This window comes from Strix aluco, chromosome 1, assembly GCF_031877795.1.
Source record: "Strix aluco isolate bStrAlu1 chromosome 1, bStrAlu1.hap1, whole genome shotgun sequence".
Lineage (NCBI taxonomy): Eukaryota > Metazoa > Chordata > Aves > Strigiformes > Strigidae > Strix > Strix aluco.
Genome location: NC_133931.1, coordinates 29939163 through 29961203, shown reverse-complemented (window position 1 = coordinate 29961203; position 22041 = coordinate 29939163). Strand labels below are relative to the sequence as shown.

At 39.2% G+C, this 22041-nt stretch overlaps 1 protein-coding gene across 3 annotated transcripts; it reads left to right on the top strand.

Annotated features, from left to right (window-relative positions):
* Positions 1-20: 20 nt before the first annotated feature.
* Positions 21-20337, top strand: LOC141919971 (carbonic anhydrase 13-like). Of its 3 annotated transcripts, none has more exons than XM_074816635.1 (7): positions 21-172; positions 6225-6422; positions 9844-9962; positions 13279-13374; positions 14661-14723; positions 15641-15796; positions 18109-20337. In XM_074816635.1, exons 1-7 carry the CDS (start codon positions 142-144, stop codon positions 18220-18222), a joined length of 777 nt encoding a protein of 258 aa, XP_074672736.1. In that variant the 5' UTR covers positions 21-141; the 3' UTR covers positions 18223-20337. The 3 variants fall into 3 exon arrangements, with proteins under 3 accessions (XP_074672736.1, XP_074672715.1, XP_074672726.1); XM_074816614.1 differs by lacking the exon at positions 21-172 and adding an exon at positions 228-461; XM_074816625.1 differs by lacking the exon at positions 21-172 and adding an exon at positions 231-413.
* The last annotated feature ends 1704 nt before the right edge of the window (positions 20338-22041 follow it).

Below are 22041 nucleotides of genomic sequence, written 5' to 3'. Positions count from 1 at the left end.
TTATCGGCGCCCGAGCATCGGGGCGTCACCGCCCGTCGCCTTCAAAGCGGGCGGCGGTGACGGCGCGGCCGCCTCTCCCGTCCCAGCCCAGCCCAGCCCAGCCCGGCCCGGCCCGTCCCGTCCCGACAGGAGACCAGAGCCATGCTGCACTGGGGATACGACGAGCACAACGGTAGGGCGGCGGGCGGGGGGCTGGGGGCGGCCGCGGCGCTTCCCGCGGGGCCGTCGGGGCGGCCGCTCCCGCCGCGGCCAGAGGGGTCCCCCCGAGGGCAGCTCCCGCAGCTGGCTTCGGCAGCTCCCGAGCCCGTCAGGAAGCTGAATGAGCTGAAATGCTGTCGAGGCTTTGCGAGGTGGAGACCGAGCAGATTTTTGGCTCGGAATGATGCGAGGCTGCCTGCTGAGAGAGGTGCTTGGTGCGTGCAGCATCGCCAGCCAGAGGCGGGTCGGGGGTTGGCGCGGAGGTGGGTCTGCATCGCTCCCTGTAGGGATTCCGTTTGCTCGTCGAGTCGATCAGCTGCGTGTGCGTATCGGGTATTTATTTATTAGCCAGGCACAGCGATGGGAGCTGCTGTATCGGCAGTGCCTGATTCCGGCTGTGTCCTGCTCCTGTTCAGTGGTGGGAAATACTAGATCCTAGGATCGGTCATTTGAATGTATATGCACCTAAGAGGAGTTGCTTTGGGATTTTGGTTGTTTCATGGTTTCCTTAATCTTGTTGGTCTTTGAAGTCCCAAGATGTGCTGCTCATCAACAGGCTTAAAGACTTTCCTCGTGTTTTGCATTGTAAGTCATGCAAACGCTGCTCCTGTGTGCAGACTGGCTCACGAGTCATGCAAGTGGAAATGAAAGCGCTTTTGTAAATTGGGGCCTCAGCTCTGGTAAAATAAATGGAATAACTTACGTTGTGTGTTATAATACACAGAGAAAGAAATACCATGATAGTAAAAGGAGAAAGCTATATATTTCAATATGCTAATGCATACAGGGGTATGCACAGAGACATACACAGAGAGTTTGGAACTCTGTTTACTCAAGTACTACCTCTCCTTCCTGGTCCTTTTGTTCCATCTTTTCTGGATGGATATACTTTTCCTGAAAAACTGGGTGGTGGTGGATCACAGCGATGTTGCAACGATTAGGCGTGTTATCTACTGTTGTGCAGTCTACTCTACCCCTCCCCTGAAGACGTAAATGGGTCTTGTTTTTCAAATTTGTTTCTCCATATGTTTTCCAAGAGTGCTGTGGACTTCACCTGCACTGTCCAGATAAGAAGCCCACTTTCCCTCCCTTATCCTATCCCTCCTCCTTTGCTATTCTCAACTTCTAGGAAGGGAAGGGCACCAGAAATTCTATCGGGGTGGCCCTGGACCTTGCTTGAGGCCCCATTTCTCCTATAAACTCTGTTTACTGACTGATAACATATTTGGGGTGACGTTTGGCTTTCTCTCCTTTCTTGGACCCCACAGCAGCTGCAGGGTGGGTAGTTCCTCATCAGTCCATCCCCTTCCCCCACCCCTCACAGGAGACTAAAGGAGAGAGTCATGGATATCTAACACTTCACTGCTGTTCTCTAGCATCAGTTTTATTTCTCAGCTTTTTCTCTTCTTATGCATTTATTTTATTGGTTTTTCTTGTTTCTTGTTTGGCTGAATACCAGATACAGGACATTGCTTTGATTCTTGAAAAATTTTGTTGCCCTGCATGGCCTTGCAAATAGTTTCCCTGAAACTAAGATTAACTTTTGCAACTAATGAGGCAGAAACAAAGTGAAATTAATTAAATGTGGTGTCATGTGTTAAAGTTGACTTCCTGAAGAGTTGGAAAGCCATCTGCATTCACTCTGAGTTTTCTGCATTTGTTACTTGCAGTGATAAAAGCGCAGGGTTATTTTTAAACCAGGGGAAAACTCATCTGCCCCTTAGCAATAATAATCACAACAGAAATCATTATGTACATAAACTGTCAAATATTACACAGACGTGTCTGCATATGTGGTATATCTATGTATAAGCACATGGGTTGACTGTTGTACACAGAATTAAATGTTCTCCCCTGCGTTGATGCACGTATTTCTGAAATGCAAAGAGGTATTATTTTATTCCTGTGCAAAACTTGGCCTTTGCTTTCTTGCCACTGTTCTTAACTTACAGTTTAGTTGGTCTTATGTGTGAAGACATAATACTGAGATCTTGAAAATGGGCTTCAGTGTGGCATCATGCATGTGTTTCTTTGCTGGCTCAAAGTTCCTGTGAAGAGAGAAATGTTCTTGCCCCTTCACAGAAACAATCCTTTTAGTTAACTAGGGAATTGTCTTAGTTAAAGCACAAATCAAGAATCAATTGCCTTCAGTTTACTATTTGTTTAATAAAATATATGGAAAGTACTTACATGTATTGTGTTTTGCTGCAAAAACATCTCTTGATCTAGTTACTACTATAACACTGAGAAGTTTCATAAATAAAAAAGGATATGATTTCATGGAGGCATTTAGGTTGGAAAAGACCTTTAAGATCTTCGAGTCCAACAGTAATTCCTTATACTATTTTTTCCTCCCTGAGAATAATTACATAATTTTGATGTCTGCTTTAAAAAACAGCACTTAATTTATCCATTTTGAATTTCCAATTGTTTTTATTTGAGTTAGTCTTATTGTAAGCTAATACACACATAACTTACAAACCTAACTCTATAAATTTAAGCATTTTGTGTATGATAAACTGGGCAATGAATTCTCTTCAGGAGTAAATGAGAATGTGATCCTGCAAAGGTCAGACCATACCAAGCTAATGAACTTTCTGCGTATAATGGCAAACTATCCAAAAAAGGAATCCACTTTTTCACCTGTACATGCTCTATTTATGCAAGTATAGAGACTCATTGCAATTGAAATGTATCCTGCAATGTCTCCACCAGCCTCATTTCAAGTTAGTCTATCCTTTTGATGAAACTCATAATCTTTTAACTCCAGCTGCAAAAAAGCACCACTGTTAGGTGCTATAGCGAGTTCTAGTTCCTGACAAATTCGTAACTGCCTTAATGATGAGATCTATTTCATGAACTGAATGTGTACAATGCTGGTGGGTGCCATAAGTAGTGATAGTCTGATCTAAAGGTGGCAGAGGTGTGCATTGCATTTGGTAATTCTGTGTCCAAAACAAAGGCATGCGATCTTTGGAGCTGATGGTTCAGTTTTTCATCCTAAATCTTGGTCACAATGGCTTTGATTGTTAAGAGCTAGTAGATAATCTCCTCTAGGAACAGAACATTTTCCCATCAACAGGAGAGGATTTCATAAATTCAAAAATTGGTATATTTAATCATGTTCCTTCAGTAAATTAAAAAATGAAGGGAGGTCAATCGTTGAGTTATAATTTCCTGCGTATGTCCTAAAGTACGTATCTCAAAAATTAAAATATACATTATGTTGAGATGGAAGCATATAATTCAGGTCCAAATTCAGAAGAAATTTTCACCCTGGAGATCCCATTGGCTTAAATCTGATTGTATGACATGCATTTGAGCATCTCTTCCAACTATAACGACTTCTTTTCCAACACTCACATACAAAGTTTGCTTTGGGGTGAGGTCCATAGCAATGGAGTCACAGTTTTCCTAGAGTGGCAAGACTATGATAATTGTATTAGATTGCTGCTAGATAATCTAGTAAGGAATACCACCTGATATAACCTAGTGGTACAAAATGAGCTGAAGTTTCTTAATATTTTCCTGTATACTTTGAAAGATCAGATTTCTGGCAGTTTTATGTTACTGATAGATGTTTAATCACCACAGCAAAACATGAGTTTGGTCATCTGAGCTAAGGACAAGTACAAAAGCAGACACAATGTCTTTTTGGAACTGAAGTTTATTGTAGAATAATTAGCTAATGACAGAATCACAGCCTTGGGTCCTCTTTTTCACACATTCATATTGTTTCTGAATGCAAATAATTCATATTATTTAATGTACAATAACTATAGTTATTTCTGAGATGGAACAATAGGACCAAGTAGTTAAACACGTGAATATATTTTGCCTTTCCTCAGCTAAGGAGTGTCTAAAACATTACAATTAAGTAGCAATAAGCTTTTTCTAAGCATCCTAAATCACAGTAGCTGGGTATAAATGATGGAGTGGTGCTTATGAATAAAATCGTGCATTGCATCTCTAACTACAGGGTGCTAGGATCTAAACACAAAATTATATCATATGCTAAAATGTAATTAAAATAGTGAATAGCTTTGATGACCATTTGTGAAGTGAGAAGAATTACATTTAAACAGCTTTCTATTTCAAATCAGTAGGATTTTTATCTTCTGCCTTAAAAGCAGTTTCCTTAATGAGTTTAGTTAATGAAGTCATTAACAAAAGGACTTTTTAACAAACTCAAGACTGAAGGCCCTTGCCTTTGTTCTGTCTGAAGTTTAAATCTTAGGCTGGTCTTTACAAGGTACTTCTTCCCTCTTCCATTTTTCGGTGCTGCTCAAAGGAGAGTCAGTCTCTGCCCAGGTGGCTGTGCAAGCTGCTTCCCCACAGCGCCTTGGGACGCTTCCCTCCCTGATTTACTGTCGGGGCACTTGAGTTATTTTAGCACCTGTGAGTTTCTGAGCTATGTTCACTTCTATTGAAGTCGAGGAGAGAAAAGTATCTGATAACTTTTGATGTTAGGCTATTAATCACAGCGTAATACATTTTAATCCTTTGTTGTCATCATGTTTATTTAAGTGCTAAGCCATCCGGAAAGACCCAACAGGCTGATTTTTAGACTAATATCAGTTACTTTCAGTATAGGGAGTTATGAGGATTTTCAGTGATGTAGATTTTACAAGATCAGTTTCTGATGCTCATACTGAAGTTTTGCTTATATCCATTCTCTCTGAGTTGATTTATTATGCTTCTCACCCATGATAAGCCTGGAGGAAAAACAAGTGCTATGCTCTTTATAATACTGAAAGATGACTAGCCCTGCAGACTTTTCCCTTTTCCCTTACCTTACCCCCTTTTCCATACTAAACCTTATTTGCTCTCTTTACCTTATAGAGCATATTCCCCAAGCAACTTATTGTTTCTATTTTTCTTCTATGGCCTCTTTCCACATTGTTTATTATTCAAATATGGTTCAACCATGGCACATATATTCTTACTGAGGACCCTGATGTTTAACAACAGACACCTCACACATCTGTGAAGCTTTTCTTACTATTTTAGTATGACATTTGCCATTTTTCTCATATCCATATTAATTGATTTAGAGAGACAGTGCTTTTCAGCTGACTTTTGGCTTAGCTTGCATGGAGAGAGGAAGGTTAACTCGAGATCACTAGTATTGGTTAACAGCTTCTTTAGTGTTTTAATTTCTAGCTAACTCTTGTGAGTGGTGTTGCAAGTCTGTGTCTGGGAGATACACTCTCATTTATCAGCAGGAGGTGGTAGAAATCCAAACCTTGTGCAGGCACCACTGTCTTGAGCATTTCTGTTCTTTGCTGATTTTGTCAGCACTGTACTAGTGTGTGTGTGTATGTGTGCATGTGTATGTGTGTAGACTTTATGTTTAGAGAGTGACTCTCTTGTGACAGCTGGTTTGCAGCGTTGATGGGTTGGGAGGAGGTGATCGGTTGTGCAGTGATGCTTAGGTTACAGGCGCTGCCATCAGGCCCCAGGAGAGTTCATGCACCATGCGGCCTTTTTATCTTTTTTGACATCTCCCCATCTCATTCAGCATAGTCAGTAGAAGATGTGTTCTCAGGTCTTTTGCAGCCAATGACTAGGGTATAAAAAAAACCTTAATTCAGGGAATCTGGATAGATAAGAGGTAATCCTTAAAGACATAATGAGACATGATATTAGGCAAAAATGGCATGTCAAAAATTTATTGGGGCACAGTGCCTGTTGGATACAGGTTGCTTGATTTGAATGAGCATTTGTTGGATATGTCTTGTGCATAGTTGAGTCTTAACTGTGAATAACTAAATATCTACCTAATGCATGTGGTCTTGTTCAAAGGCCAAATACGGTTAGATACACCATGCAAGGTAGATAAAGGGTCCTTAGAGCTGCTGTTGCAATGTGGTGCAGCAAAATTAGCTGAATATTTCGATTTGTGTTTTTCTGATGTGCCCTGTTTGAATTTGAAAGATGCAAACAAGAACAATCAAAGCAGAGTCTTCTTTCATATGAAGCAGGGTACTGCCATCAATTTAAATTTTTTCTCCAATGCATTACAGGGCCTGCCCACTGGAAGGAGGTTTTTCCTGTCGCTAATGGAGACCGTCAGTCACCCATCGACATCAAAACTGAGGAAACCAAGTATGATCCCTCTCTCCGTCCTCTAAATCCCAATTATGATCCAGCTTCTGCTAAAATCATCCTTAACAATGGGCACTCCACCAGTGTTGAGTTTGATGACACTGTCAACAAATCAGGTTTGTTCCTTTCCTGTTGCACTGTATCTTCTTCCACCATTTCCTGAATAGAGTACATACAGCCTGGGTATGTCTCACTGCCGCATATCAACAGTAAGGCCTTGCTTCTTCGGATGAGAGATTCCTTTTTTCCCTGTCTTTCAGCATGATACAATGTGGGGACATATTTGGACACAAGTTTGAAGTTGTGTTTCTCAGAAAGCGCTAGGATTCCCTTTTCACAAGGATGCTTTGATCCACCCCCAAACAGCTAGATAGTGCCAGCTTCCCTGTTTGAACAGTGTTGTGTACAATTTTCAAATGCTGCTCTCTCTCACTGCAGATGAATCCTTTGTGTCTCATTACAGGTTCATTCCAACCGAATTGCTCAAGTCTCTTATCTGACTTTAGCTGCAGGTTTGGTTATATATTTTTCCCCTTTTTACAGTCCATACCTGGGCTTTTTGTGCCAGGAAGGAACCAATACAGAACAAATGAAATATATCCCAAGTGATTCCTTTTCTTCTCTGAAAAGTGTTATTGTTCTAGTCTTTTCTGGGAGTATGTAGTTTCCCTTTTTGCAAGCAGTAATTCTTATTTAGAAGTTATCTGGTTTTGCATAGACTTTGTAATGTTCATGCCTTCATCTTTAAAACCTTCTCTTGGATGGTAGGCAAGCTAGCACACCTTGCCTTGAAACTGTAGGAGTGCAGTTTCTACGAGCAATGAAATCCTGTTGTGCTTGCGTGAGGCTTAGCTGAGGATCCAAGCCCATGTCGTGCATTCACAAGGGTCAAAGCCAGAGGGGGACTGATTTGAGATCACCCTATCCATTAGTCCTGAGGAACTATTGACTTACAGTGGCATCAGGGAGAGACCTAGATGGAGACAACATCATACTTTGCTTTCCCAGACAGTCTTAGTTTAATTCTTAAATTTTCTGTTAATACAAGCAACATTGGATGTTGCCTGAAAGCCATCAGCTGACCGTCAGTGATCTGATCTGACCTCGTGTGTGTCAGATGCCACAGGACTTCCCAGAATTAATCTCTGCTTCAAGCCTAGTAGGCGTGGCTGAACTAAAGCACATCTCTTAGAAAACCATACAATCTTGATTTCAAAATTTCCAGCGATGATGAACCTACCACAGCCTTTGGTAAGTTGTTCTAATTGTTAATTACCCTCACAATTTAAAAAAATCGAAATCACACTTTATTTCTGGTGTGAGTTAGATCAACTCAGCCTTTAAACTTCTTTTCATTTTTTTAAAAAAAAAGTAATAAATATGAATATGAGTACACCAAGAACCTCTTCCACTTTCTAATTCCATCCATGAAGTGACAGGGCCTGAATATAGTATCTCTAAGCTTACAATGGTACCAAAGCAGTGTCAATGTGATCCTCTTCTTATCACTTTCCTCAGGCCATATCTCCAAGGATATAGTTCATGTCATGGCAGAGCACTGACAGATGTTGATCAGATAATTAACAAATGTAATCTCCAGTCTCCTTCAGGAGACTCCGTATCTTTGTATGGACTAGATTCTTCAATCCACGTACATGGCTTTACATTTTGGCCATTATCATGCCGTACTTATCAAAGAATTCAAATCCTTCTGTATCCATAAACTGAATTATTCACTATTTTCCCTAATACTTGTCACTGACAAACTTTATCAGTAATGTTTTTGTTTTCTTTCAGGTCATTGATCAAAAAATACTGAATTTTCTAGGGCCAAAATTTGGCCTCTGGGGCACCCCTGTGAAGTAAGCACTCCTGCCATATGGCGGTTTTATGAAAAAAAAAAAAAATGGTACTAAATACATTAGCATCTTTTAATACATTAACTGACTTCTATATGAATTATTTTTTCACTTTGGCCAGCATTGAAACTGGGCTGTCAAGTCTGTAACTATTTTTATAATTCTGTTTATCCTCTTGGGTACCACATTAGCTCCATTCTCTGAAATTGGCCTATTGATGTTTCAAAGACCTCTTCTTCCAGATCTTTTCAAACTCTGAGATGCTGATATTTGCCTTAAATAACTTCTGACTGACTTCTTCCTTAATTACTGTTGGAATGGAAGGGCTTTGCCATCACTGTATGATGTGGCACAAATACATCTTCAGGCCATTTTCCATGTTTTTCAGCAGTAGTTCATTGAATGCTGATGCATTTCTGTGTAATTGTTTTCCCTCAGCCAGTTAGAACACCAGTCTTTACACATTTCTAGGATTATTTGCCTCCAAGTTTTCAGTCCTTGAAAGAAGGAATTTGTTTTAGGAGTGCCACTTTCCCATACCCTTTGGTCACTACGTTTATAGGCTCTGCAAAAGCATGTTTTAGAGTTGAAGTTTTAAGGATGTGAAATATTTCGCCCCACAGATAAACAGTTCCACTTCCTTTTCATTAGCCAGGATACTTGTGTTAGCAGACAGGCAACTTAAGAAATTCTTCTTTTATCCTTGTTTGGTGGTATTTTGTTCCTAACAAAGTTTAAGTTTTGGACTAAACCTAGAAGAGAGAAAAAACTACTGTCCTTTCCAGTGCTTTTAGTTTAAAAAACATCTGGTTAAAGCTCCCATTCTTTCCCCTTAAAATCTCTATAATGAGCCAGTAAACCAGCTCAGACTAATTCCCAAACCCTCAGAGGAGATATGGAGCCAGGAGAGTCGGGTCATTTGTTTTGCGGTGAATAAGGAGTCTTTCCGAATGTGATTGACGTTCAAGTCTCTATGCAGAGATGGTTTGGTTCCAACTCTGATTAGCAAAAACGAGCACTTCCAAAAGCAAAACAATGAAAAACCCACCCATATGCCTGTTAAGTTGAAATAAATGGCTCATTAAGTGTCAGAAATATTGCAGTTGTACAATGCATATATAGCTGACTTCATTTTATTTATGTTAATATATGCTCCTTTTTCTCAGACTTCGATCTGATGTAACTGGATCTAGTTGCAACTGACAGAAAGAGCCTTGAAAATTATTTTAAGCTCCACCTACTTTCCTCCAAATTTCAAAGAGAAGAAATTCTGTTCACATTATATTTTTCTGATCCTCCTCTTTATTCATAAAACCTGTATTTTAAGCTTAATTTCTCAGTGATTCTTTTAAATACATTCAAGACAGAAAACCACTTGCAAAATAGAAATATTTTCCCATCTTCTGAGAAATATCCAGCCCATAGCAAGACAAACCTGGTGATAACAATATATGTACCCTTTAGTGGGCCATAACCCACTAATCTACACATAAATGCAATTTTGAAAGTAATATTCTGGACAAGTGAGGGTTTCTGTAGTACTTCAAAGAAATAGGAAGCCATCTGAGACAGCTTTTGAGAAGGAGTAGGGGACTGTCCGAAGTGAAGTCTGGTTAGAGGATGCGGATAGTGGCTCCCGTTCCTGCAGTGAAGCCTTTTCCTCTGCTTGGGTTTCCAGTGCTGACCGGGGGGCCACTCAGCGGGACCTACAGGCTGCGCCAGATTCACTTCCATTGGGGGTCCAACGACGAAGCCGGCTCTGAGCATGCGGTCGATGGGATGAAGTACGCAGCAGAGGTAAGGCTTTACACGGAGTCTTCTGTACCTCTAAGCTTGTGACTAGTTTTCCACTGTAAGAATAATGTTGCCCCTCCTTTTCATGCTTTTCATTCTCCCCCCATTTTACTAAAAGACAAGCGGTCTTCCTGAAGTGTTGTATGTTTGGTCCTTTCTCAAAAGAGAATGTATTTGAAAGCTTTGGAGAGGAATAAAAAAGGAGTACAGAAGACAAGAGCTTGATATGAGCAAGATTTAATGTTCAAGAGTTATTTTAAAACTTTGTCTTTCACTGTCTCTTCCTTGGAGAATATTTTCAAAGTCAGCTTCAGTTACAGACCACAGAATTATTTGATTTGGGGCCTGTGCAGTGTAAAATTTATGCAAGACTTAGGAGTGTTGCATTTTGTGGTGCATTTAGCAATATGGTGGTTATGACTTTCTTTGAGAACCAGACCTTAATATCTGTGGGGTGCCTGCTGTCTGTGGAGGTACTGCGTTTCAGGGGAGGCAGCGTGCCACAGGGAGAAGTGTACCGTCTGCTCTGGCACGGAGAGTTCACTCCCACTCTGTCTCCTCGGTGCATTTGAGTAGTCTGCAGTAAAAAGTATTCTGTACCTGAATTCTCTTTGCAAACAGAAGTAACGTGGAGTATTTTGATGAGACTGAGACCTTTAACAACAAATAGTGCAGACAGTGAAGAGTTTTCTGGGGTTAAAAAGAAGTAAAAAGTATAAAAATAAATGGTAATGGACAAATAAAAGACAATACTAAAGAAGAAAAAAATTAAATGTATGAACAGTGATATGGTCAGATTTTACTGGAAATGCTATAAGAGATAGTGGTCAGAAAAAAAATCAGTTTTCTAACACTAATGGGGAAAAGTGACATTTGCAGTGTTTAAAGGCTTATGTTTTCCACAGGAACCAGGTGAGATGGAATATAAAGAATTAATAGAGGTGCTTTAAAACCATTAAGTACCAAAACCAAATTTCTAGCTGAGAAAATATATATATGTTTCCCATCTAAGAAACCAAATGGAAGGAGAAAATATCTCTGAATTTCTAGCCAGTCTAAAAACCTTTCCGTTACCCGTTGGTTGGGTAACCCTCCACAAGAAGCTCTCTAGATGACACTTTGGCTTTGGGATAAGAAACCCAGAATTAAGATCAAGGCTTCTGAGCACTGGTCATACAAAAGAAAATACCTCAGAAGGAAACACGAAGATGGTTTCAGTGCTCACCTTCATAAGGAAGATGTGTAAGATTGCAAAAAAAAAGCATCAACCAAGTTGAAGAAAGAATTAGTGTACAGGTAAAGAAGACTGCAAGGTTCAGCCCCCTAATCCTACCAGGAAGCAGAAGGGATCCATGGCTCCATTCTTTGTGACAACGTATGGTCTGATCAAGGTCTCTTCACAAGCTGCAGTGACAGAGCGGTGGTAAGACGGGATATATTCCTTAAAGAGAAGTCACAAGCCAATGAGAATGGGGCTGTACCCAAAAGTGTTGCACAGCTCTGTTTGTTTGGGGTTTTGGTTTTTTGGGGGGGTGGTTTGGGGGTTTTTTGGCAAAGCTATGAGGGAGTGGGAGTGGGCTTTATTTAGCTGCGGGAATTTTGCTTTTTGTTCTTTGTTGTTTTTTTTATTTTTTTTTAAATCCACAATAAAAGTCAATTCTGACTGAGAGTATCTGTTTCATTTTTGTGTATGTAAAAATGTAATTGTTTAAAAGTTGTTCAGTGTAGCCTTTGTGAACTTAAAATAGTGAGTGGTGCAAGCGCTATGAGCTCCAGGATACTAAAGCATCTGAGAATGGTTTAGTGGACTGTGTTCTTCTCTCAGCTTAATTTATAATGTTTTCAGCAACTTTCCTTCAAGGATCTCTGAAGCTGTGAGCCAGCATGTGTTTCATTGTGAGCATACCATGTATTATTATTGATTTCAGTGGGATACTTACTTGCTGGAAGTAATGTTTCAGCACTTTAGAGTCCAAGTGCTTAACAAACATTAATTATACCCTGTAACACCAAGTAATGGCTCTGTTTTACAGATATGGAAAATTAAAACTCATAGAGGTTAGGCAAGGATTGAGATTCAGAGTCAAAATCTTCACACTCCTAGATTCCTGTTTCAGTCACGCAGCTATGTTTCTTCCCATAGAAAGTCTTTAAAGCAAATTCCAGCTTTCTTATATTGCTCTTACTTTCGAGGTCTTGAAGTGCTGTAATCCAAGGGCAAGGCTTTTTTTTTCAGGGGTTCATCCCAGTTTATGTCATTCAGTGGAGCTGCTTTTCAGCGCTCCTAAAGAGTAAAGTTCAAAGTCTGAAAAGATGATCACCAATTTTAGAAAAGCCAATCATATGCCCTGTTTCTGACCCTCTCTTTCCTTATCTAAAAGCTATGGGTCATAAGAGTTACTAATCCACTGAGGACTTCTGAGAGTAATTAATGTTTGTGAAGTACTTAGTCTTAAGCGCTGTGTGAGTGTTTGTGCTCTCTCCAGTTTGGCAGATGGACCATTGCTCAAGGCTGGGATGACCTGGTGCTTCCCGGGAACCAGAAGCTCCTGCTGTAGAGTGTGGCCAGGATTTAGGAATCCTGGCTTAGCAAAAGGGACTGAGGTGATATGGGGGTAGACACCACTGGCTTTTCCTTTCCCCACCTAAGTGGTGTCTTTAAGCTTAAGCAGCTACCACAGGACAGTTCCAGAATAATGCATGTTGGAAATGCAGATGCTCAAACCTGAGATAATCAAGCTGCTTGTAAGTGCCTAACTACTGGTAATCATAGAAAACGACATTTGGAAAGTATCAAAAATTAAATTTTGATGTTCAGCTTAAACTAAACTAGGGAAGAGGTCAGTACAAGTTTAATGTGTGTTCCTCTGCCTGTTTTCTAGCTACTTATGTGGCTGATTAATGTTACTGAAAGCTTGATTAAGGAAAAAAAGAGCAACTAATAACATTCTCATGATTGTCAATCACTTTTAAAAAACAGCTGTTCTAAAAATGGATTTAAAAGCTTTAGTTATATAACCATGGGTTATCCTGTCTTAGCTTCTCTGTTCAAAATCTGGGGACCCAACAGCAGTTTGCCAGACACTGTAATGTGTTGATTGCTGCTAAATTTTGAATAATCCCAGCCACTGGAAATGCTTTTTGCCATTTGTGTGAACTATGTATTTACCAATTTAAAAAAATAATTGCATTTAGAAAACTGAATGGTTCTGAATACAAAGAGTGAAGTACAAAGAGAAAATCAGTAAAGTTGTAGTATTCATTTGTGACTATTTGAGTTCAGCGAGAGTTGATGCTGTCTGTGTCTCTTGCTTTTCAGCTTCATGTGGTCCACTGGAACGCAGAAAAGTATTCCAGTTTTGTTGAGGCAGCTCGTCAGTCAGATGGATTAGCAGTCATGGCTGTATTTCTGAAGGTAAGAAAAAATTGCCTCAGCCCTCCTGATAAATCTGCATTATAAGCCCGAAGGGATAATGGTGATGGTTGGTATAATTATTGCTAAAGAGATACTTGTTTTATATGGGCATTAAATTACTCTGTTTCCTTCATACTGTTGCCTTTCCCTTGAAGATAAAAATATCAAATTAATAGATTTTCAAGACAGTGAAGCTCTTCAGTTTGCCCAGTCTGCACTCCTGTACAACAGAAGATGTGCACCTTAATTCAGCTGCCCCATATGGATGCCCCATCCGTATGTGGATCCTCCTCAAGGCCAGGTTGAGCAACCCAGTCTAGTGGAAGGTGTCCCTGCCCATGGCAGGGGGGTTGGAACTAGGTGATCTATAAGATCCCTTCCAACCCAAACCATTCTATGATTTTATGATTCTATGTGGATCCCAATAATTTGTACTTGACTAACAAGTTTCTTTAGGAGGGTGGTCTTATTTGTTTCGAACGCTTCTTTAACAGTTTGTTTCTGCAGTGGTAGTTTCTTCTGAAAAATAAATAAAATAAACCAAAACTGAGAAACTGGAGGATTTCCTTTTAATTGTTAAATACATCTTTGCCTTTTGTACCTGTTCTAAGATGAAATTAAACTCTTGCAACAGCTTCATTGACATCTGCATGAAGAAGTAGATGGAAAATTCACACAGTCCATGACAAAGGATAGGCCTTTGGTCAAATCTGTGGTTTCTGCCTGGCTGCCACAGCTTCCTGAGCACAGTTAGTGCTGATGCTGGTGCTGGCACAGTCAGGGAGTCATGACATGCAGCGGTTGCAAAGACCTGCTTCAGTAATTCTGTCTTTCCCGTTTACATTATAATGATTCAAGGAAAGTTTCACTGGATTTCTTCACACACAAATTGTGCTTGAGATACATAAGAATGATGTTTTCACTGTTTTAAGCAATTTAAATTTCAGATGTAAGTCTGCAACTTTTAATATCCTGCATATAAAACATGAAAAATAAATTGCTTTTATTCCCCTGCAGTGTAAAGTTTGTGGGTCTTTTGTAGCTGAAATAATTACTATGAATAGCCAGAATAAATAATGTCAGCAAGGGAGTGGATCTTCTTAACAGCTAGTACTATTTCTAAGGACCAGTTAGTCACAGGTTCATACTCACAAAATGCATCAGATCTCACAGTCACTTAAGTAAAGTTATATAAAACAGTTTCATTATGCATTTGCCTTTTGATTATTTATTTTTGCTGTTTTTCTCTGGAGTTCAACTGTTTCTTTTTTCTCTGGTGTTAATAGATTGGTGAATGCAACCCTCAGCTGAAGAAGATTACTGACCGCTTGGACACCATCAGAATCAAGGTGAACAAATGCTTCTAAAAGAATGGTGGTTGCTTTTGTTATTTTGGTTTTTTGGTAATCTGGCTGCTCCTCCTGTCACCTCCATGTTCCCTAGTCCCTAATTTCGTAGCTATCCATATCCAACTCTGATTTGGGACTGGTTAGGAACATTCTTGTTAGGTACAGTTGAAAAGTAAGCAGTCGAACAATAATTTTTATACAATAAGGGATCAGAGGAAAAAAAAAATTCCTCACAGAACCTAGTCTCTGACAAATCTGTTGCTATGAGAATAGTAGCAGGAGAACATATTTTATGGGAAGTTGTAAAAAAGATGAGGGAAAGGATTCTCCTCTGTTTTGCTGAGGTAGGGTGAGAACTAAGCTATTGTTTGTGTGAGAAAAATCAGCCAGACTCAAAACATCATGTTTTGTACAGGCATCTCTGCCCTGGCAGCCAGGACAGGGAGAAGTAGTAACCCGTGGGCCTGGGAGGAGTGACTGAGGAGGGAGGCAGGTGGCAGTAACCTGTGGGGTTACTCTGCCAACCCCATAGAGACCACATTGAAAGTCTAACATCTTCTCACCTCTCCTTCCAACTTCCATCTCCTGGTCATTTGTAACTATGGGGAGCCTCTGCTAACATGGCACCTTTGATGGTGTCCTGCCAGCATCAAGAACAGCAGCAGCAAAGCTGGCACCAAGGTAGGGCCCCATCAGAAGGGCACTGGCTCGTCTGCTGTGATTGTCCAGGATGCTGGCAGCCCACCCTACAGTGGAACAAGCTCTACTGCCTTTGGCATGATTTATCTTGGCCTCTTTCTTTTAAATAATATTGCCCTGTTTTTTCTTTTTTTTTAAAAAAACTTTGTGTAAGAAATAAATTTCTAGATATATTTAATCTAGAACCACTTTGAGCTTTTTTTTTTTCTTCTTTGCAGGGTAAAAGAGCTCTATTCACAAACTTCGATCCTAGCTGTCTGCTTCCCAAGTCCCTGGACTACTGGACTTACTTTGGCTCTCTCACTGTTCCACCTCTTCTTGAGAGTGTCATTTGGATTGTTCTGAGAGAGCCCATAAGTGTTTGTTCTGAACAGGTATTTTTTGATTTTTCAGTGCTGTAGAACTGTTGCTTTTGTAAGACTTGAAATTGTAAATGCCACCCAAAAAATATATATTTTTTACAGACCTTGGCATTGCATACCTTATCAAATTTTCCAAGACAAAATATGTCTATAAATTTATCCTGACTTGTTGCCTTTCTTTGCATGACAGCTATTTATTATCCACTTTTTAAAAAAGAATCTGCATACTCTAAAAATTAACAATCAGAAATAACCCACAAGGAATTTATGGAAAAAAGAGATTCTGGTGACACTTAGAAGTCCTGGAGTTCCACCTGATTTGATTATTTTCATATCCTGCTCAAACCTCTTCTCTGGCATTTTTATTTGGCAGATCAATAGTGAATTTCTTCTTGGATTCCAGATGTATAAAACTTGGTGAATTGAATAGAATAACAAAAAGCAAATACAATTGGAATAAGTTGGGGTTTATGTTAGGCTATCTGAGGAATCTACTATCTACTTACAGTTCTTGTTAAATTAAGCTTCATGCTATATATTAATGTTGCAACAGTGACACCCAGTGGGCTGGTCATCTTTGGTATAAAGAGTTTTTCCCACTGGAGACACTGATTGTAGATTCTAATATTGGATGTTGATAAGTACGTTACAATAAGATAAGATATTACAATATTCTGGGCACAATGTAAACCTTAAGATTTTTGTACCACCGTGTTTGTCTCATTCATGGTCAATATTACAAATACCTCAGGAAATTCAGTACCCTAAGCCACATACTCAGCAGAAATGGTAACTTTAGTCTTTGTGCAAAATATTAAGACAGTTCACTGAATGGATTGCTTGTTAGTCAGGAGACTTCAGATTCTGTTTGTAAGTGATTTGAAATCATGAACTTGCTCAACATGTGCATTTTGCTCATCTGTATCTCTTCCCCAATCCCCTCAATCTGACTTTGTAAGACTTGCTGCAATGCATATGGATCTAGGATTAAAAATTTGTGTTAAGATAACAACTTCCAAACGACAAGCCATTGTTCAGGTTAAAAGGTTCTTATTTGGGCTAATCTATAATTAATCCATTCTAAAATGTGAAATACTGTATGAAAATACCCACGTGTAACAGGTTCAGAGGACATGGTGTCACAAACAATGTCAAATACAGTGATTCTTTACTAGTCATTTTTCACAGACTGTAGCTATATCTTATGTATTAAAGTATAAATGTGCTATATTCTTATAAATATAAGCATGCATGTAGCTAAAAATGTTTGTTTCCAGTAATGTCCACCATTGTGATTGATCAGTCATCACCATGACGGATACTGTTTTGTCATTTAATCTTATTTCTCAAGTTCATATTTCTTCAGGCCTTTACAAATTATTACCTACTTTTTGGTGCACTTTTCAGGTTGAAATAAATTAAAAATAAATTTTAAGTTTTTAGAAACTCACAGGGAGCCTGAATTACAAATGTTAGGTTTAGAATGGGGTGAAGTAAGATAGTATTGACTTTGTTTGCTCTTAATGCAACTAAGATGTAATGTGCCAAACAACTAAATGCTCTATTATAATGGAATTATTTTAGTGCTGTCCTACCTTTGGTAACCTAGAAGGGAAGTAAGGTGGTATATAGGAATAGTAAATATCAAAAATATTAGAAATTAGACAAAATACTAAACTTCAGGTCAGAAATTAGACCTGGATTTCCTGAGGTTTAGATGTGGAACTCTGATCTGTGTTTCTGCTGAGATCAGCTTAAGCAGAGAATCTTATGCGGAGGTATGAATAACTGCTTGTTCTGTGTCTCCACAAGGGAAGAATTTGGAGTCTCTCCTGGTTTGAGTACATGTTTAATATATGAAAAGTTCTAATTACAGAAGCTTTCTATAGCACCCCACCTACTATTCCAGGTTAATTGTGAATGTACTCTTTGAACACGAAGATGGACACAGGTGCACATGAGAAATCTAATTTTTGGCACAAAACATTCCAGAATCTCCAAACTCTAAAATCAAACTAAAAAATATAAAAACCCCTGGTTTTGATCAGGTTATGGAAGACAAAGTGTGAATATAGGAAACAAATAATCTTTCTGCACAGTTTCAATTTGACAAGTATTTGGGAGATTTTCTCAGTAGTTGGCGTTTTTCATTTGCAAGGACAGAAATGGTGAAATTGCTACTCCCCACATGCCATAGAAAAATACAGTTCCATTCTTCCTGGTAGAAAAAAAGGTGACAAGTATCTTTAATATTTACTATATGCTTTTTCATTAGTATGAGTGTGAGGTTTTTCTGCTGAACCTTATGTCTCTTTTGATTGCAGCTAGCCAAATTCCGCAGCCTCCTGAGCACTGCTGAAGATGAGGTTGCCTGCTGCTTGCTGAGAAACTACCGGCCTCCCCAGCCTTTAAAGGGACGAGAAGTCAGAAGGAATTAAAGCAGTAAAGCCAGAGTAGTCTCCCTCTGAAACCAAAGGCTGAATTAATTTTAATAGTTAATATACTTTGTGATTTTTAGGTTGGGTTTTTTTTTTTTTTTTTTGGTGAGTTGTTTTAACAAATATGTGTTGTTTTATTACTGTTACCATGCAGTCATTTCTCACACAGAAGTATGTCCTGAGTTGTTGCAGGTTCATCAATATTAACAGGTCTGACTGTGTTTGAGTGTGTTGGTTTGGGAGCATTGAAGTGTTAGCATTGCATGCACAGAGGGCAATGCTAATTGTAAGGGACAGATGTAGTGAAGGCGTTGTCCAGAATTTGCCACCAAATTTCTGAACAGGATTCCTGATATTAATGGCAGTAAAAAATGTTCTGGGATTATTCTTCTGGTCTCTAACATAACATTTAGCTTCTATATAAGACTTGACACTGTAATTCCCAAGAAAAAATATTTCAAGGCTGATGTAATTCATTGCTGACTTCTGCAATACCATGCTTACCTTCCTACAAAAAGCAATAATGACTAACAGCATTTAAGCAAAACATATTTATGTGATTCTGTTATTCTGACTGCTGCATAACAGTAATGATGTACTGATTGATATTTTTTTTTAAAAAGCAAATAGTAAGGATTTTGTATATTGCAGGATCACATCAGGTGGATTAGGTATTCCTGAATTCCACCACATATAGTGATGAAATTGTCCTGAAACCTGAAAATTGCAAGGTGGAAGGGCATAGAGGGAACTGTTCATTCCTAAATCCAGTCTGTTGCATTTGGTGAACAATAAGGGACTGTAACACTATATCCATGTAGCATCAGACTCCTACCACTTAAATCAGGGGTCAGGGGTAGCTGTTGCTCCAGTCCATCTCACACTAGACACGTTGCACACTGCAGTGTGAAACACACGCTGCATACCTCACATCTTGCAGTGGAGCAGAGCACTACTCAGGTATGTAATGTCTGCTAGGTACTGGCTGATGTTCTGCTGTCATAGCTGAACTTGGGTGGTTGCACTTCTATTTCAAGACCAAAGATAGCAGTTAGAGCAAGCCAAAGAAATCAGAATCAAGTCAATATCTAATAAAAGATCAACCCTCAACAGCGATGTGTTGAAATGTCTGTCTTTATGAATTGACTTGAGCCTGTGTTTCTCTCAGGAGCTTTTGTTATCTGAATATAATTGCTTTACGCCAAATTTATTTTTATTATTTTTAATGAACTTGCCATAGGATGTAGCTTAGTATAGGATTAGATTTACCCTCAGACTGTGAGAACTACATAGCAAAAACCAGTGATACCTGAAAGAGGCAGCTAGAGGTTTCATGGGCAGTAACTACCACCAAACTCTGTAGTACTTCTGACATGACTTCCACGACTGCTTTCCATGAATTTGATTTTTTTATAGGTTATATAGGCTGTGCCTTTTACCTCAACACGTCTTTTGATCTTAGATGGACAAACATGAGGGAAATCACAATCAGGATTGACTTTATATGCCTTCTTATAACTGAATAAATTAGACATAGAACCATAGATATTTTAGCTGAGTTTAAGATAGGTGGATTTTTTTGTTTTCTCCTCCCCAGAATATAGCTACTATTGCTGCAAGGCCTCTTGATGCCTTCTGAATGTTTTCTGAAGGAAAGAACACAAATAGACCATGGGAGAAATAAAAGGCATTTGTCATTGGCAGCAGGTACAAGTGTTAACCACAGGGGAAAGATCTGCAGGCACTTTTTGTTTTCTGGCATAGGGAGAGGAATGCAGCTGAAAAGACCTCAGTTTGGTTCTTTCTGAATGAGGACATCTGGAAAGTGTGTGTGGAGAGAGCAGGAGTGTGTTGTGTGTTTTCACACCCTTTTTTAGACTTAGTGTTGGATCTGATATGTTTCCCTGTCACGTGAGTAGCTGCAGAACATGAACAAAATGTTTACAAATTGCATGAAGGTTATAAAGTTTGTTTGCCTCAGCAGAGAAAGTAATAAGGCTACTGCTTCATATCAGAAACAAAAGTTTTAGCTGTTTTTTACATATTGAAAACAGTGGAGTTGATCCAGTGCTTTGGTATTTATAAGGATTTTATCAAAATAAAAAACCAATTTTATGAATGTGTCGTATTTTCTATTGAAAAGATGAAAGTTTTACAGAGAAGGCTGCAGTTTTATAACTAGTGCCTGCAGCTCTAGTTTTGGAAAAAAATGTTACCCCTCATTAGCTATCTTTTTTATGTTCCATGTAATATGCCTTTGGCAGTGGTTAAGACGTGCAGTCAGTTGTACATAAAGTTTCTGACAGTGCTTTTTTGAACTATTGACTATTTTTATAGTGTTACGCAAATAAGTTTTAGAAGAAGACATCATTCACAGAAGTCTCCTAATGTGGAGATGCTGTGTTCACGTTAGATTGACCTAGCATGGTACTGCGTCTGGGCTGAATGGGAGACATCTGAAAAAGACTAGAAATGCTCAGTTGCCTGAAATCCTTTGGGAACAGCTTCCTGCTGCAACTGTAAGGTGAGAACATGGACCCAGTCTCGGCACTAAGCATTTGGTTGCATCCTCAGTCACTAACTTACTCAATGCCCAAGCTGCACTGAATCTTAACCAGAATACAGGACATGCTCCCAGGGAATTAAATCTCAAGTGTGGGCTCCATGCTGTACTACGATGACTCTACAGCAAACCAAGGCTAAAATATGTCATCACCCCCTCAGCTGCAGGTCTCTTTGATCAATTGTTTACCCTCTGACACACTTGGAGCCTTTATACTAAGAAGACTGAAATGCTCAGTGATCAAAACCATATAGGGTATTGGCTGAAAATAGTAGCTGTCAAGAATTGTATATGGCTGCATGGTTGGTCACCAATAAACTTATTCTCAGAATTAAATAAACTGCAGTAGAGCCTTGGGGTCAGCTCTGCTGTTTTTGGCACAGGAGGGAAGCAGTGCTGTGTTTATAGCCTTTGCCAGTCATGCTCATGATGTCTTTCATGTTGCAAAGACAGAGTTTAACAACAGCTGGGAATTTTCTTTATGTCAGAGAAAAAAAACTGGGAAGTAGCTGTCGTTCATTCTGGAGTACAGTGGGCTGAAAATCAGGCAGACATCTGTTTGCTGCCATACACCCACTTCCTACATACCTGTGCTTTCTCTGCCCCTGCAGAGATTTGTCTCTCACTTACTTCAGCAAACAGGACTATGCTGGCCTTCCAGACATGAACTGGGATCTAAAAGGATTCAAGGAATCAATTCCAGGAAAAAAACCTAAGTCTTCCAAATAATCAATTTCAAAATAACTTTACCGAAAAAAGTGGAATATGGCATATGAATAAAATAACATAATAGAAAGAAGTATGTAATACATTTTTATAAACTGAATGCAAAGGAAATTTGGGATTTAGATTCTTGTAGCTTTAGGTAGGCAAGGAGCAGATTGCTAGAGATAAATCTTCCGTAGCCTGCAGATGTTAAAAGTTGCAAATAATTGAGAGACTTAGAGCACCTTCAGGTCACAGCCTCAGCGTGAAGGTACAAATGCCAGAGGACTGCTGCTCTAGAGATGTTTTTTCTTTTATTATCTATTAACTAGTATAAAAAAGCATTGTGACAATCTCCTTTATCACTCTGTTGCTAGGTAGGCTACATCTAACTTCTGACCTAACTTATATTTTGGTTCCTCCCCTACCCAGTCTGATCTTGCTTTGTAGTTTTAGCTATAATGAGTTTGTTCCATTTTTGGTTTTAATTACCATTGCTTGCCTATGCTCATTTTTCTTTGGCATCTCTTTAGGACTTAGGATAAGAACCT